This window comes from Trichechus manatus, unplaced genomic scaffold (genome assembly GCF_000243295.1).
Source record: "Trichechus manatus latirostris isolate Lorelei unplaced genomic scaffold, TriManLat1.0 scaffold00003, whole genome shotgun sequence".
In the NCBI taxonomy this organism is placed as follows: Eukaryota; Metazoa; Chordata; class Mammalia; order Sirenia; family Trichechidae; genus Trichechus; species Trichechus manatus.
In genome coordinates, this window is record NW_004443939.1 from 34597678 (window position 1) to 34616245 (window position 18568).

At 34.2% G+C, this 18568-nt stretch overlaps 1 protein-coding gene across 5 annotated transcripts in view; it reads left to right on the forward strand.

Annotated features, from left to right (window-relative positions):
- PRKACB (protein kinase cAMP-activated catalytic subunit beta) overlaps positions 1-18568 on the forward strand; it is a 147969-nt gene that overhangs the window by 77697 nt on the left and 51704 nt on the right. The window contains exon 1 of one of the 5 annotated variants that reach the window (XM_023731471.1): positions 10125-18456. The exons of 2 other annotated variants lie outside the window; for them this stretch is intronic. In XM_023731471.1, coding sequence (XP_023587239.1) covers positions 18357-18456 — 100 coding nt within the window. In that variant the 5' untranslated portion in view covers positions 10125-18356. Of the gene's footprint in view, positions 1-10124; positions 18457-18568 lie in introns of those variants that run through there. 2 more of the 5 variants (XM_023731465.1, XM_023731477.1) reach the window with 2 other exon arrangements.

Genomic DNA, 18568 nt, shown 5'->3' on the forward strand with positions numbered 1-18568 from the left:
CTCCTCTGTATGTGACTTCTTGTTTTTCACGAGCTGCTCTCAGGATTCTTTGTTTGTCTTTGGTTTTGGCGAGTGTGATTTGATACGCCTTGGTGATTTTCTTTTGGGGTCTCCCCTATATGGGGTTTGTTGAGCTTCTTGGATGGCCAGCTTCTCATCTTTCATGATATTGGGGAGGTTTTCTGTCATCAGTTCTTCAGTGATCCTCTCTGTGTTTTCTGTTTTCTCCCCGTTCTGGAATTCCAATCACTCGCAAATTTTTGCTTTTGATTGTATCCCGCATAACTCTTAGGGTGTCTTCATTTTTCTTTGTTCTTTTTTCTGTATTTTCCTGAAACAGAGTTGTATCCAAGTGTTTGTCTTCAATTGCACTGATCCTGTTTTCCATCATTTCAAATCTGCTTCTCAGCCCTTCTATGACACCGTCCATTTCTAAAATCTTGTTGTTTATCTTATAAAAATTTTATCTTATAAAAATTTTAGGATCAGCTTGTCCATTTCTAAAAAAATTTTAAAAGCCTATCTGGAATTTTCACTGGAATTGTGTAGAACCTGTAGATCAATTTGTGGAGTATTTCTATCTTAAGAATATTGACTTTTCCAATTCATGAACATGAAATGCCTCTCCATTTATTTAGATGTTCTTTAATTTCTCTCAGCAGTGTTTCCATTTTTCAGTATTTACCCCGTGTAATTCCTTTGTTAAAATGGTTTCTAGGTGTTTTATTTCTATTGATACCATTGTGAATGGAGTTGTTTCTTAATTTCATTTTGAATAATATATAAAAATTTTATTGATTTTTGTATATTGATTTTATATCCTATGATGTTGCTAAACTCATTTATTAGTTCTAGTAGTTTCTTTGTTGATTCCTTAGAATTTTTTGCATACAGAATTATGTTGTCTGTAAATAAAGACAGTTTTACTTTTTCCTTAGCAATTGTATGCCTTTTATTTATTTTTTCTTGTCTCACTGCACCGTCTAGAGCCTGCAATACAAAGTTGAATAGAAGGGGTGAGTGCAGACATACCTGCCTTATTCTCAGCCTTAGGGGGAAAACATTCAGTCTTTCATCATTAATATAAAGTATTCAAAAAAAAAAAAAAAACTCATTACCAGCAAGTCAATTCTAACTCATTGCAACCCTATAGAACAGAGTAGAACTGCTCCATAGGGTTTCCAAGGAGCAGCTGGTGGATTCAACCTGCTGACTTTTAGGTTTGTAACCAAGCTCTTAACCACTGCACCACTAGAGCTCCATATAAGCTATAACTAAAAACCAAACCTGTTGCCATCAAGTCAATTCTGACTCATAGCAACCCTATAGGACAGAGTACAGCTGCCCCATAGAGTTTCCAGGGAGTGCCTGGTGGATTCGAACTGCCAACCTTTTGGTCATATAAGCTATAGGGGGGTTTTATTTCCTCTAAATGTCTTTGTCAGGTTGAGGATGTTCCTGTCTAGTCCTAGTTCATTGAGAGGTTTTATCATGGATGTTGGATTTTGTGGAATGCTTCTTTTGCATCTATTGGGATGATTATGTGGTTTTACTCTTTGTTTTATTACTGTGGTGTATTCTGTTAATTGATTTTTTGTGTTAAACCAATCTTGCTTTCCTGAGTTAAAGCGTGCTTGGTCATGGTGTGTAATTCATTTTATATATTGCTGGATTAGTTTTGCTAATATTTTGATAAGGGATTTTACATTGGTATTGTGAAGGATATTGGCCTGTTGATCTTTGACTCATTTTGGTATTAGACCTCATAGAATGGATTGGAAAGTGTTTCCTACTCTTCTATATTCTGAAAGAGTTTGCATAGTATTGGTATTATTTTTTTCTTTTAATGTTTCATAGGATTTCCAGTGAAGTCATGCGGACCAGAGTTTTCTTGTGGGAAGATTTTAATTACTAATTCAATTTTTTTTGTTACAGTCTACTCAGATTTTCTATTTCTTCTTGAGTTAATTTTGGTAATTTATGTCTTCTAGGAATTTGCCCATTTCATCTAAATTGTCTGATATGGTTGGCATAAAGTTGTTTATAGCATTCCCTTATATCCTTTTAATTTTTCTTGGGTCAGTGGTGTCCTCTTTTTCATTCCTGATTTTGGTAATTAGTGTCTTCTCTGTTTTGTTTTGCTTTTTTTTGTTTTATTTTATGGTCAGTCCAGCTTAAGATTTACCAGTAAGACTTTTGGTCTCATTCTTTTTCTCTATTGTTTTCAAGTTTTCTGTTTCATTGAATTCTGCTTGATACCCTGATATTTCCCTTCTTTCTTTCTTTTTTTTTAAATAAAGGTGTTTAAAGCTATGAATTTCTCTTTAAGCACTGCTTTAGCTGCATCCCAGAAATTTTGATGTTATGTTTTGGTTTTTTCCTTCAAAATATTTTCTAATTTCCCTTATCAATTCTTTGTGTTTAAATACCCAAATATTTGGAGATCTCCAAAATTTCTTTTTGTTGTTGATCACTAATTTAATTCTGTTGTGATCAGAGAATATATTTTGAGTGTTTTTTCAATCTTTTCAAATTAATCAAGACTTATTATATTGCCTATCACATGGTAATACTGAGAATTTCCATGTGTGCTTGCAAAGAATGTTATTGTGCTGATGTTGGGTGCTGTGTTTTATAAATGTCAAGTTTTCTTTGATGATGTTATTTATCTCTATCCTTGCTGATTTTCTGTCTAATTTTTTCTATTAATTGTTGAGAGTAGAGTATTGAAAGCTCCAGCTATAATTGTTGAAGTATATATTTCTCCTTCAATTCTGTTAGTTTTTTTGTTTCAATATTTTGGGGTTTCTGTTGTTCAGTGCTGTGAGGAGCCCTGGTAGGCCAATGGTTAAAGTGCTCGACTGCTAACCAAAAGGTCAGCGGTTCGAACCCAGCAGCCACTCCATGGGAGAAAGATGTAGCGGTCTGCTTCCATAAAGATTTACAGCTTTGGAAACCCTATGGGGACGTTCTACTCTGTCCTGTAGGGTCCCTATGAGTCGGAGTTGACTCGATAGTAGTGGGTGGGTGGATTGTTCAGTGCTAAGTCCCTGGGTAGTGCAAACAGTTAATGTGCTTGGCTGCTAACCAAAAGTTGGTAGTTTGAGTCCACCCAGAGTGGCCTTGGAAGAAAGGCCTGGTGATCTATTTCTGAAATATCAGCCATTGAAAATCCCGTGGAGCACAGTTCTGTTCTGACACACATGGGTTGCCATGAGTTGGAATCAACTCAATGGCAGCTGGTTAACTGGTTGTTCTGTGCATATACAGTTCTAATTTTATATCTCCCAGATGTATTGGCCCTTTTATCATTATGAAAGGTCCTTTTTGTCTCTACTAATATTTATCTTAAAGTCCGTTTTGTCTGATATTAATATAGACACTCCAGCCATTTTACAGTTACTGTTTGTATGGTGTATCTTTTTCCCTCTATTTACTTTCAACCTATTTATGTCTTTGGATTTAAAAGTTTGTCTCTTGTAGAAAGCATATAGTTGGACCTTGCTGTTTATCATTGTGATAATCTCTGCCTTTGATTTGTTTATTCCATTCACATGTAATGTAATTAATGATATGGTTGGAGTTACATCACCCATTTCACTGTCTGTTTTCTATATATCTCACAGCTTTTGTTGTTTTTGTTCCGCTATTCCTCTACTGGATTTTGTTGTGTTAAATATTTATAGTGTACTATTTGAATTCTTCGGTTGATTTTTTAACTAAAATTAAAAAATTATTTACTTAATACTTGTGTTAGGGTTATAATATGCATTTTACCTTATCACAATCTGTTTAGGATAATGCTGACTTAATTCTAGGAAAATATAGCTACTTCAATCCAGTATAGCTCCATTTCATCTCCATCTTCGTATTATTATCACATATATTACGTATATATATTTATCAAACCCAAAAATATAGTGTTATAATTATTGCTTTATATAATTTTAAATCTTAAATAATTCAGACAAAAACACACACAAAAAATACGTTGATACAGTCATTTGCTTATATATTTACCGTTTCCAGTCCTCTTAATTTATTCCTGTGGATTGGAGTTATTGTCTAGTGTCATTTCCTTTCAACCTGAAGGACTTGATTTAGTATTTTTGCTAGCAACAAATTTTCTCAGTTGTTTAAGCAGGTTTTCATGAATAAAGGTTTCTTGATTTGTTGATTGTGATTGCTGAGCTTTTAGAACCATGAAATCGTTGTTTTTGACAATTTTGTCCACTTTTATTGTTGTTTATTGGGAAGAGGATTTGCTGACTTAATCACTCTGCCATCACCAGAAGTCCTGCCTCACCTGGCCACTTTTAAAATGGCAACTTCTCTTGCTGAAGTTCCACTTAACTAGGCACCCTTCTATTGATCCTTTGTATCATTTTGCTATACATTTTGGATCTCTGGGGACCAGAAGAGTCTATTCACCCTGTTGTCCAGTCTGCCCACCTTGATGTACAATCTGTTATCTTAATCCTGTTTGATGTGAATCCTGTTTACACTTTAACAATGATTGCCAGTGGCTTTTTTTATGTATTGTTCTCTTTTGAATACCACATGAATGGCATCTGACACTGTTTATAATGCTGAATTTAATGAAGTTTATAAATAGTAATTATTTCTTTATAAATGAGTAAGTGATTCATTTGTACCTTTACAAATGCGGGTATATGTAGTATTATATCTCTTCCATAAAACAGAATGTTTAAATGGTTAACATTTGCGCTGCAGTGTAGCTTTCTGGCTCATGAAAAATGAAAGCTATCAGCGATCTGGGCAATAAGATTCATCGCCAATAGTCACTAGCAACAGCACACCGCATTTTAATATCAGTGAGGTCCACAGCTAGCAGTAAGAGCTGGTGTAATTGAAAGACGTTTAGGTGCAATCATTCTGCTGTTTGTTCCGTGCCAGGCTCAACATGGGATTGTGTGAGTATTTGAAGAAAACCTCAATTTTTTATATCTATGAAATATGTAAAAAGGGTAGATCAGTGCTTAAATTTAAGGAACGTGGTAATTTTTAAATCATGTGGCTCTGAAACATAAATGTATTTTATTTGTCTTGGTTGATTAAAGCTTTAGAAAAGCTAGTCCTTGGTTACAAGTGAACCGATAATTCTGGTTTAATGTTGCCGTGGTAACAACTCATGCTGATATAACTGAGAACATCTTATACATCCTGGTTCGAACATTTTCTCCCTGCCATTTTGAGTTGTTCTAGTGGTATATGAAGGAGGCAAGGACAACTAGCGTGATAGAAATTAATAAGAAATCTACTTGTACATATCCTTGGTATTAATCTGATGTTTACTAGTGATATCTCCTGCTGGGCAGTTATGCTTTGCTTCTAAGGGCTTTTTTTTTTTTTTAAACAAAAGAAAGCTCTTTTCATTTTCTGTGTGCTGCATGTTCCAGTGTATGTGTTTACACCATCAGTTCTCCTACCTCTAGAGATTAGCATAACTCCCTTTGCTGTTGGATTGTGGTTTTGAACAATATGTTTTGGAAAGGTTGGTTTTCATCATGAGTGGTAAGTATGCTCTCTGAGACTCTAAAGCTATATATTTTTAAAAAATATTTTAACTATAAGAGGAAAAAAGATCTTTTTTAAAGGGCCAGTTGTAAAGCTAAGACTACAGTGAATTACATTTTGTGTTGATGCTTTTGCATTTAGTCATTATAGTAATTTGCTTCTAAAAGCCATTAACAACTGTAAATAATTAATACCGGTAATAATAGTTAATAGCAGTAATCAGTTTGTAATTTTCTCTATGGTTTGATTTATTGTATTTACTAGGTTCTGTTGTTATTAATCGTGTTATAAATTAATGAGTACAAGATCCATCATGATAAAAGAATATTTTTTTTAGTGCCTGGTCCTTATGATAATTAGTTTAACTTTCCTTTGATTAGCTTTGTCATCCTAACATTAATTTTTGTTAGCCTCTTTTTGATTATTAAAAAAATACTAATTTTAAAAATAAGATGCTGTCAAAATTTTGTTGATTTGTTGGTTGCTTTTAGCTACAATTAAATGAGAAATAAGGATTTAATGATGAAGTATATATATGCATTTTGGTTAAATTTTGCTTTGTTAAAATTTTTAAGAAACAATTTTTTGAGGAAAATAATTTACTAGAATATATGTATTTGTGATAATTAGTCTCCTTTTTATTATAATAAGATTTATTTTTTCTAAACATTTTCAACTTTTTTTTTTTGAGAAAATGTACTACAGTATATACTGCAGTTTATCATAGAATAAGAGCTGTTCACTTTAAGCCAAACCTGTAGCTAAAAATAGATATCCTGTTGTTCAGTGAGAAATATTTGCTCACAGCATAATTCATTAGCATATTTTTGCTTAACTAAAAAAGAGGAAGTTCATAAATTAAGCTTTGATTCAGATATCATTTTTAGGAGAAGTGTTGTATGGTTTCTCTGATAACATAACAGTCCTATAGTGTACACTTAAAAGATTTAGCAATTGGAATTCAGAACCTGAGAGAGATGAATTTTTGCTGTATAATGATAGAATTCAAAATAGTAGATGAACCTTTTCTTCCGTAACTGGAGATATCTCATTATCACTTATTAAAAAATAGTATTTTTTATTCTGCTGCAGCACATCATAAGCCTCTTCAACACTCTGTTAGATATTTGATTATAGAATATTAGACTTCAGAGGAACATTTTATATGCAAGATAATAAGACATAACTGGAGTGTTATTTTCCTGTTATTGAAGTAGTTAGATCTTGCTGATCTGTGTTTTAAATTTGAACTAATATTACAAAATGAACATGTTAACATTCCTTGGGACTTCCATGAATATCAAAACTGAATATGCCTGGTAATCATATTTAAAATATTAAATTTCATTGAATCAGGCCAATGTGTATTTTCTCTTTGAAAGTTTGGCATATGGCATAGAATCTTTGGGTAACCACTCTGGTATTCTGGAGGTTTTAAAATAGGATGTGTTGCTTTTAGCTAAAGAAAATTGTTGCTGCTTCTCTATTGCTTTATTTTTCTTTGACCCATCTTCAAAAAAGCTGTGGATTATACAAATAGTATTTTATATACTTGATCATATCAGCTTGCCTTTATAGCCTTTTTCTACCACAGGAATCATAGTAATCACAACTAGACATCCTGATTTTTTCAGAATCGTCCAATTTCAAATAATCTTCCTTGTGCCATAAATGGTTAAATGCCCTACGCATTTCAAAATGTGGAAAATTACAAGTGTTGTTTTATTCTTAAAAATAAGCAAATGCCAGGTTTTGTTTGTTTGTTTGTTTAACCTAAATCTATAGCTATACATGTGATGTATATGTGTTTGTGGTGCATAGGAGATCAATGGCCTATTTTTTTGGTTTTATTTGCATCTCTCCCGTAACATTCTCTGATGTAACCATACTACTACACTACATATAGTTCCTTGCTATCTTTCTGTATTTATACCCTTTATCATAAAAATTCAGCAAACCAGCCATCCTTTTCAGTGCCTCCATCATTGACTCTGTAGAGTTAGATGGTTCCTCTGTATTCCCAAAGCAAACTTATAAACTATAATAATTATTGTATTGTATTGAATTATTTATTTACATGTTAGTTTTGATCTCTCAACTTTGAACACCTTAAGTGAAGGATAGTGCCATGTTCATCTGTGTGTTTTCAGTGGTTACCCCAGTGTCCGAACATACTAAGCAACCCATGGATATTTGAGGAATAAATGGATTACTAAAAACCATTCAGTTTTGACATATTGGAACACTTTTCTTACATTACCCATGAAAAATATCAATTGTGTTTTTTTTCTTCAGAAAACATGATAATGATAGTGTTTACTTTTTGTTATACTTGCAGCATCTTTGTAGTATGATGTTATATAGATAATTAAGAAACTAAGTTGTACCACTCCAATCACAACTTTTTATCTTTCTAGTATTTAAAAAAAAATTAGTATGAAAAGAGCCTTTTCTTTCTAAATTTTTCTTTCTTGGGTTGTAATCGTTTTTGTGAAGTTTTGCTCTTGGTAAGCAAACAGTATTTTTTAAAGAAATACTAAAGGAGCCCTTTTAAAAGTCAATGCAACTGTCTTAAGGCCCTTTGATTAGAAGTACTAGAAACCTACTCAAACTGGCTTAAGCAGAAAAGGACACCTGTATTATCAGGATGCAGAGTTATCTCATGGAGCTCAAGGCAGAAAGTAAAGTTGAGCTTTATCAAGGACTAGAGCTGGGAATTGGGAAGCTGACAGGAACCACAGCAATTCCTTTCTCGGTTTTTCTCCCTGGGACCACATGTTAGTTTTACTCTACTTCCCTGCTTGTATCTGCTTTATTATCCTCACTATGTATAAAATAGGTTTCTCTGCTGCTTGTACAGCATGAAACTTAGTTACCCCACAGTTTCAGAATTTATGTGTACTCCTAGTTATGTGCTTATCAGAACATAACTCGCCTCACTGTATCAAAATCCCAGATGAGAGCTCTGATTGGCCCAGCTATAGTTGAGGATGAATCTCAGAAGAAGAAGGCATTAACCTACTGTGAATTACAGGAAAATTGCATAACTGAGGACAAGCATTTAAGTATTTCACCTTTCTAGATCCTGATTAAAATTACTATGAGAACACAAAACTGAGAAAACAGTCTATCAGTCCTGGAATTAAGGAAAGACATGTATAGGATGTAAATGAAGATTAGACACCAAAATCTTAACAGTTTTATTCTGAGTAGCCTGACTTCATGGAAAAGAAATAAATAATAGCTTCACCTTCACTAATTTAGCTTGTAAGTAAGAGAGACTATGGGAGAGATAGGTGGGGGATCCAACACTACTTATCACTTTCATTCTAAAACAGCTATCCTGGGACAACCAAGTATTTTTTAGGCTATTCCAAGTTAAAAGATAGGCCTTTCTTCTTCCAGATATGGCAGGGCTCTTTCCTGATATGGTGGGCATCACCACTGGGAAGGAACCCTGTAGTCCTGAATTCATTCCTATCACAGAAGGTCACTGGATTATTTAACTGATAACATAAATATGTGTCAACTAAAGATCAGAGAAGGTGATTCTAAAGCACCTAAGTAGGAAGTAAGGGGATACAAGGAAAAACAACCCACCTTATTTGGGGTATTTATAAAGTTTTGAAAGATTTCTTATCGTTCATGAATGAATAAACAAGAAAAACAACAGCATGGCACCTATTAAAGAGATTATACACTTTTACTGAATAAAAATCACTGCCTTCAAGAGGAGAGAACTTATATTTAGAAAATATTTGTGGGGGAGGGTATAAATATAAGAAATTATAGATAGCATCTGTGTTGAATTCTTAAAAATTTTAAGTGAACATAAAGTCTGTGAAACAAGACATGAAAGATAAGATATAGTGAGAGACAGATGAAAAGAGAGTTGCCTGAGACAGTCAGGAATAGAAAAGAAGCATAATGATATGATAAGGAAAGTTGATAATAAAATAAACCTGGCTGGCTTAGTTATCTACTGCTGCTATAACAGAAATACCACAAGTGGATGGCTTTAACAAAGAGAAATTTATTGTCTCACAGTTTAGGAGGCTAGAAGTCCAAACTGAGGGAGCCAGACCCAGGAGAAGGCTTTCTCTGTTGGCTCTGGGGAAGGTCCTTGTTATCAATCTTCTCCTTGTTGAGGAGCTTCTCAGCGCGAGGACCCCAGGTCCAAAGGATGTGTTCTGCTCCCAGCTCTGCTTTCTTGGTGATAGGAGGTCCCTCTGTCTCTCTGCTCACTTCATTATTTTATATCTCAAAAGAGATTTGACTAAAGACACAACCTAATCCTATAGATTGAGTCCTGCCTCATTAACGTAACTGCCTCTAATCCTGCCTGGTTAACATCATACCCGTACCCATTGGTATCGAGTTGATTTATTATCCTCACTATGTATAAAATAGGTTTCTCTGCTGCTTGTACAGCATGAAACTTAGCGACCCTGTAGGACAGAGTAGAACTGCCCCATAGGGTTTCCAAGGAGCAGCTGGTGGATTTGAACTGCTGACCTTTTGGTTAGCAGCTGAGTTCTTAACCACTGTGCTACCAGGGCTCCGTTAACATCATAGAGGTTAGGATTTATGACAATAGGATAATCATATCAGATTACAAAATGGTAGACAACCACAGAGTGTTGGGAATTATGGCCTAGCCAAGTTGACACACATTTTGGGAGGGCATAATTCAATCCATAACACTGGCATTTGCAGAAAATAAAGTTGCATTAGAAGCAGTAAAGAGCAGAATAATCACTGCAGGAAAGTAAATTAATGATGTGAAGAACTCTCTTGATAAACCCTACCAGAATGTAGGGGGGAAGGACGGGATAAAAATTATGAGGGGAAACGTATGTTAGATGAAAGTAGGAAATTATTCAAATAAAAAGAATAGCATTCCCACATAACAGATAATGACTAACTGAGCAGAAGCAATAATCAAAATTATGATTTAGGAAAACTTAGTTGAAGAAAAAACTTGAACCTGTAGACTGAAAGAGCTCATCGTGTTTTGACAAAGATTAAGAAAGATGCCAATACCTAAATATATTTCGATGAAATTTCTTAATATCAAGGATAAAGAAGGAATTTCACAGGCCTCTTTGCATCTTACAACATAGCATGAAGCTTGCCCTATAAAGAAAAAAGGCCAAAAATTGGAGACTAGATAACTTGAAAATCCTTCTACCAAACTGAAAAACCAAACCGATTGCCATCGAGTCAATTCCAACTCATAGCAACTCTATAGGACAGAGCAGAACTGCCCAATAAGGTTTCCAAGGCTGTAATCTATGGAAGAAGACCACCACATCTTTCTCCCTCGAGTAGCTGGTGGGTTCAAACCGCCAACCTTTTGGTTAGCAGCCAAGTGCTTAACCACTGTGCCACCAAAGCTCCTTGAAAATCCTTCTAGGGCACCTAGAAATACTGAATAAAATATAGCAAGCATCCCTTTAAACGAATATCTGAACTTAAAAGAATATAATAGAAATCACCGAGGTCCAAAAAAATCAAGTAATAAATGAAAACCAGAGATTGTAAGGAGGAGAGCATGCTTCGACTCCCTGAGGAGATTTTCATACCTTTGATTTTAAACGGCCTCACAGAGACAGAAGCCAAGTTGTTTGATCCGTGTGAGTTGGGTTTCTTAGACCTCTACATAAAGCCACGATTCTCAAAGTATGGTAACCTGAGTGAAAGAGTAGATTGGAAAATAAAACCTCTCCACTGATTCAGGGAGAAAACAAGGAAGCTTAACTTCCCTCAGCTTGGGTTCCTAGGTAGTGAGAGGGTGTGCCAGAGCCTCCCCTTAAAATCTGTAATCAACTGCCTTCCCTCATGTGGGGTTCAGGCTTTAATCTGTATTAATTGTGTGGTCTAGGAACCTGCAATAAAATACGTTCATTTTATTTTGTTGGCTTGTAACATCCACTGGATGCCAGACGGAAGCTAATACAAAACATACCCTGGGACACCTCTCAAGTCAAGCCCTGCAGGTCTCTCACAGATATAGCCTCACTGAACATATCACAATCCAAAAACGAAATAGACCCACATGCACACAAATCTACTACAAATGATATTTAGCAGATACAACAGAATTAGACTCTTCCAAGAACATTAGAGAGTGGAATTGTCACAGATTACCATTTAAAATTAATAAAAATGTAAATATATATATATATTATATAATAGGAGAAAAAAACTTGTATGTACCTCTAATAGGGCCTCAGAAGATATGAAACAAAATTCACCCATTTAGAAGGAAAAGTTATAAATATATAAGATTTGTAGATCTAGAGAACTGTTATCCAGTAAATGGAGAATACAAAGAAATACATAGAACACTTACAAAATTCGTTATATGATTAAACATATTCAGAGATCTGTTAATTGTTAATATATACAGGCTACAGCCTCTGACAACAAGACAATTAAGTTTAACCAATAATAAAAGGTTAAAACAAATTAACAAACCCAGAAATGCATATATTTCAAATAATTTTAAAATTTACCTAACTCATGGATCAAGAATTAACTCATAGTATAAATTAAAAATTAGAGTACATATCAAAACTTGTGGAATGCAGCTAAAGTGGATTTAGAGAGAAATTTTTAAATGCTTGTATTAGGAAAAGAGAAAGCCAGGATTTAAGAAAAGCACAGCATGGTTAATTGAAAGAAGAAAGAAACTAATAAAGACATGAGCAAAAGTCAATGGAATAGCAAATAAAGATACATCAAAGCCAGAAGTTAGTTAATAGAAAAAACTTCTAAAAGAACTGATTAGAACTATACCTATTTAAAAAATTGAATCATAGTTAAAAATTTTACTCAAAACTTAGCAAATAAAATTAGGCCTGGACAGTTTTACAATCAAGTTCTAGAAAACATTTAAGGCACAAGAATTTTGATCTTATACAAAATCTTCCAGAGAATTGAAAAAGAGGAAATATTCTTAAATGTATTTATTAGGTCTAGTACAACTTTATAAATAAAGTGGGAGAAAAGAAAATTAGTTAGAAACAATTTCTCTGAAGTTAGGAATAGGAAAAGGATGCTCACTGCCATTGTTTCTGTACATCCTTGCTTTGTTAGTCATAACCTGCACAGTAAGACAAGAAAAAGATGGAGGAAACAAAACTCATAGGGTTGCTATGCGTAGGAATCAACTCGATGGCAATGGATTTGGTTTTTTGGTTTTGGATCACTTTTAAGGTTATAGTGAATTTGCTTTGTGCATTTTAAATATGGCGAGGCAAATAAAGTGCCCCTTCAACAAAATGAACACAATTACCTTTTAGATATAAGGGACAGAATATTATATTTGGTCACAGATGATATGGAATGATCTATGTAGAAAATTCAAGAGAATCTTCCAATGTTATTTTAGAATTAGTAAGAATCGAATAAGATTGTCATATACAAGATCAATATATAAATATCAGTTATGTTCTAAATATCAGCAACAAACAGAAAAGGTAATTTTTAAATATTTCCCATTTACAATAGCAACCAAAGGTCTAAAGAATCTAGGGATAAATCTAATAAAAGATGTAGAAGACTTTTGAGGGAAAAATTATAAAATTCTACTGAGAAATAGAAATCATATCTCCTTTAACAGGAAGATGTGATTTCATACCCATTAAATTAGCAAAAACTGAAAAGTATGACAGTAGCACATTTTGATGAGGATGTGGAGCATCATGAACTCTCATATTGTGGTGGGAATGTAAATTGGCACAACCATTTACCGCGCCATTTGTCACTATCTAGTTAAGTTGAAAATGTGCATACCCTTTTGGCTAGGGAATCCACTCCTCGCTCTTGTCTGGCAACAAGACAGAATATTTGAATTGAGGACTGTGAAAAATCCATGTCATACAATTTGGGTAGATATAATAATCCTCCAAGAAAAAGCTTCAGTGAAAAATCGAGGAAGTAAAGTGCATTTCAAGGAGCATTTCAAAGATCACCTGGGTCATTAGATTTATGACTATAAATTTAGCTTAAATTTTCATTACAAAATCCTATAGGGAACATCTCCAATTAAACATGGCTTGGATAGCCTAGAAAATCCACAGCATCCCCAGCAGAGAGCAAGTTGGGAGAGAAAGCACGTACATATGATTAGCTGTAGAAGTCTGTCTGTCCACGCAGACACTATTCAAATAAGTTAATGTATTACTTTCTATAATTTGATTATTTAAATATATCTGATAAAAAGTTTTTCTATTTTTTACAGTTTAGTGAAGGAGATAGTCAATAATACTGTTCACTTGTAACCAAGCTTTGATAAAGAATTAGCTAATAATAAAGCGTAAGAAGAGGAAAGAAGAGTAAAATAAATATTGCAATAGGAAATACAGCTTTTTTGGCCTATTAAATTTCCAGACACTCATTTATGGGTGACTTTGTATAATGACTAATTGATAGCTTAGAAAACAAAAGTAAGTATGGTCTCATCCACTCAACTGCACAAATACAGTTGCAGTAATAAAAGGTGTTATTTATACCCACTATCATTTTTAAGGAAACCTTGGTGGTATAGTGGTTAAGAGCTATGGCTGCTAACCAAAGGGTTGGCAGTTCTAACCCACCAGGCACTCCTTGGAAACTCTATGGGACAGTTCTACTCTGTCCTATAGGGTTGCTATGAGTAGTAATCAACTTGATGGCAATGGATATGGTTTTTTGGTTTTGGATCATTTTTAAGGTTATAGTGAATTTGCTTTGTGCATTTTAAATATGGCGAGGCAAATAAAGTCCCCCTTCAACAAAATGAACACAATTACCTTTCAGATATAAGGGACAGAATATTATATTTCATTAAAACTTCCCAAGAGTAGGGTTCTGGTTGGTTTAAAAAATATGTATGGGTGTGTGTGTCTGTGTATATACATCTCCAAAGAATTTGTTATAATCTTTATATAAAACATTTTTGAACATGTATGCTCAAGTATTTTTTTCATTCTACTTCTGTGTAATATTCTAATGAACATATATAGATGGGTGACTTATTGTGTATATATTATTATTCATGTGTTAATCTCTGTTTAATTTATTTTTTTTTTTATCAAGCACGCAAATCACCAGAAGCATCTGGTAGGAAACCAATTTTTACTGAATAATTTTGTTACTCTGATTACTATAAGTTGCATTTTTATGAGGCATTTTATGCCAGTTTGACTATTTTGTATTTATATTTATATAGTATATAGTATAGTGTATATGTGTGTGTGTGTCGGGGGGTGTTCTTAGAAATAAGTATAGAGCTCTAGAGAGGTGGGTGTTTGAAGTAAGGGTGACAGAAGATGGATTAATATACTCCAGTAGATTTGTATTTCCCAGGGGCTTTGGAAGGGATTGTACTGTACTGTTAATTTGTTGATAGAACTTGGTATTTTCATAGGTAATTTACCTCGAATTCCATCTTGTTTTGTGCTTTCTGACATATGCTAAATAATTCTTAAATAAAATAGTGCTTGTACAGTAAAAACTGCAAAAACCAGAACCTGTGTAAGGTGGAAACCTGTCAGAGAAAGAAAACGCAAGTATTTTCCACTAAAAGGAGCCATAGAAAAGTGGTAAGACTGCAATCTGTCAAAGGCGGGAAACTTGGGAGACCCTGAAAAACAAGGCGGTCCTGCCAAGTTCTGGCTCTCACAGGTTTCACTGTATTAAGATAAAGGAGAGAGATGAAAATAATTTAATTACAGTGATATTACAGGGCCCATAAATTATAATCTGTTTAAACTATTATTACATAAAAGATACCACTAAAATTTATATAATTGCATATAGTACTTAATACTTCCTCTTTCACTAATAGAAACTTACAGAGGAATAGCTCCTTTCCTAGTCCCTACATAGATAGCCATCAAGCTTTAAAATATTCATGCCTCTAACCCCTACCCTCATCCCTACTTACTCCATCTGGCTCCCCTCTCCCTTAGCAAGTAATCTTGCCTCCTGTTTCCCTGAGGAAATAGAACCTAGCAATTGTGAACTAACTTCAGTTTACTCTCCTACCTTCCCACATATCCAAAAGCATCACCATGGCAAACCAGTATGTCTCTGATTTTGCACCTGCTTGCCGGTACACTTCACCTCCACTGCTGTTGCACACTCAGACCTTAAGCTGCAGCTATTACAAGTCAGTTGTTATTCCCTAGATAAACCATGCTCTTCCTCCCTTCCTTTTATACACAAGATCATCCCAGCCTAAAATGTCTTCTTCCCTAAGGGAACTCTTTATTCTTCAAAATTGAGCACAAATGCTGTGTCCTCTATTATGTCTTACCTTACTACCCAAGAGTTTCCTCTTTTCAGCTCTCTTAAAACAAATCAAAAAAACCAAACGTATTGCCGTCAAGTTGATTCCTACTCATAGCGACACTATAGGTCATAGTAGAACTGCTCCGTAGAGTTTCCAAGAAGCGCCTGGTGGATTCGAACTGCCGACATTTTGGTTAGCAGATGTAGCTCTTAACCACTACACCACCAGGGTTTCCTCAGCTCTCTTAGTACCTTATAATTGCCTTCCTTATAGTCCTTGTCGCATTCCATTACAGTGGTTCATCTGTCTCCCCATTAGCTTCTCATCTCCTTAACAGTGAAGATATGTTTATTTTTTGTAGTATTCCCAGAGTCTAGCTTAGTATCTGGCACCATAAAAGGGTGCTAAATAAATGTTGAAAAGATTGTTAAACCAGCACCAAGGAAGTGGAATACCTGAAAGACATTAATGTCTTTCAGAAGGGGTTAACATCAAACCCAAACCAACCCCATGTCGACGAGTTGATTCAAACTCAGAGCAACCCTACAGGACAGCCACATCCTTCTCCTGCGGAATAGCTGGTGTGTTGGAACAACTGACCTTTCATTAGCAGCCAAGAACTTGTAACCACTGTGCCACCAGGGCTCCTTAGGGGTTAACAAGATGTTATAATTCCTAGTGCCTTTCCTACAGTAGATTTCGACTAAATAACAGAAGTCCAGAGATGGTATTGCAATAGTTGAGGATATGTATTCAATATTTGTTTCTTAAGATTATGAGCCCTATTCCTATGAGGGGAGCCCTGGTGGCGTGGTCAGCTGCTAACCAGCCGCTCCTCGAGAGAAAGATGAGGCAGCCTGCTTGCCTAAAGATTTACAGCCTTGGAAACCCTATAGGGTCGCTATGAGTCAGAATTGACTCCACGGCAGTGGGTTCGAATTTTGGTACTGCTATGAAGAGTTAAAAGTTTTTGTTAGTTGTGTTAAGGAAAATTAGAGTGGTATGGATTTCAGCACTAAACAATAGTTACTGATTTTATTTCTTTACCATTTAATTTTTAAATGTCTGACTTGAAATGTACAGTCAAATAATTGTTTCTTAACATTTTATTTCTGTGTATAATATTCTGGGAAAGTGTGTATAGGTGACTTGATGCTAATACGGTGTTTTTATGAGTGTCATTTAATCATTGTTCAATTTATTTTTTGGACACAAGCTTGCTCCTCTTCAGAAGTATCTGGTAGGCAACTACTTTTTATAGAACAAATGTTACCTTTAAAACTTTCTATTTGGTTGTTTGCAAGGTATTTTGCTCCTCATAAAGTTATACTTTTATGAAGTATACCAAGTTAATAAAATATTTTAGTGGATGGAAGAAATGGCTTGTTTAATTTTATCTCGAGTCCTTCTATAGAAATGATTTATATTGCAGTTTCTTGTGTGATATTTTGGAAACAATAAATACAGAACTTGAAGCAGTGGGAGTTGTACAGGGTAGCAGAAGACAGATTAATATATGCCACTTAAATTAGATTACCCAGATTATGAATGGGTTTTGAAAGAGAGAGTATATTGTAAATTTTGAATGAAACAGCTAATACTGTAATTGGGTATTTGCCCTAGGAAGTTGGTATTCTATTTTATTCTGTCTTTTGTGTTTCCTTTCTATTTTTTCTGACATATATTGAATAAAAGTTAGAGTTGTGCTTTTATTGCTGTTAAAGAGGGAAGTGAAATTAATCTCATTACAAAGAGACTGAAGAACTCAACACCTCCAGTAATTATAATGTGTGTAGTAGTAGATTTGTAAACTGTTCTTACAAAACATGAATGATAACCTCTTTTAAAATTGGATAATGGCATACTGTAACTAACAGCAGGCTCTTTTTATAATAAGCAGTAATCTAGTTTATCTAACACAGTACCCAAAAATACCTAATAAACAGTATTTGCTAACTGCTATTAGTGAAATATTCTTATTCACTGTAGAATTATCTGAATTATGTGGGATAAACTTATGCTATACTTGAATTTTTATTTAATTTTTCTAATATTTAAAAGGAACTTTGTAATCTGATTTTCAAACCATGTCCTATGTATAAAAATATATCTTGGGGGGATAAGAAATAAGTTGTGTTTTTATGTACTTGTGGAAATGTATAAAAATTGTCTCTTTTTTCTTTCTTCATCTCATCAATATGGGTGAATGTTCCTGCAAACAAACCTTGGGTGAATATATAGATTCCTTTGGTATGCTTATTTTCCTCTAAGACCCCATGTGATAGATTCTTTAAATGATACACACTGAAGAGAAATAAATTTATTTGAAAAATAAATATAATTGAAAATGTATATTCCTGGGAAGATATTGAGTTAATTTTTTGTATATCCTTTTTATTTTTGTAGTATCTTATTGCTCTATTATTGACCAGTATAGAACAAAATATATTTGCCAAAAAAAGAAAAAAATCCTTCTTTGAGGTATTTTTTTCCTAAGGAGATTTACTAATCACTGTTAGATGCTTTATAGATACCTATGGTGATACAGCTAAGAAGTATTAGAGCCAATATTCTAATTCAGATGTGCCAAGCTCCAAAACCTGTGGCTGCTTCAGTACTTCACAATGGCTCAAATGGTAAAACATGCATATGGGTTATATGTTAGAATACAACAAGAAAATTTTAAAAAAGAGAACTTCAGAAAGTATGCTTTATATGGCATTCTGGATTGAATGTGGTACATTGTTT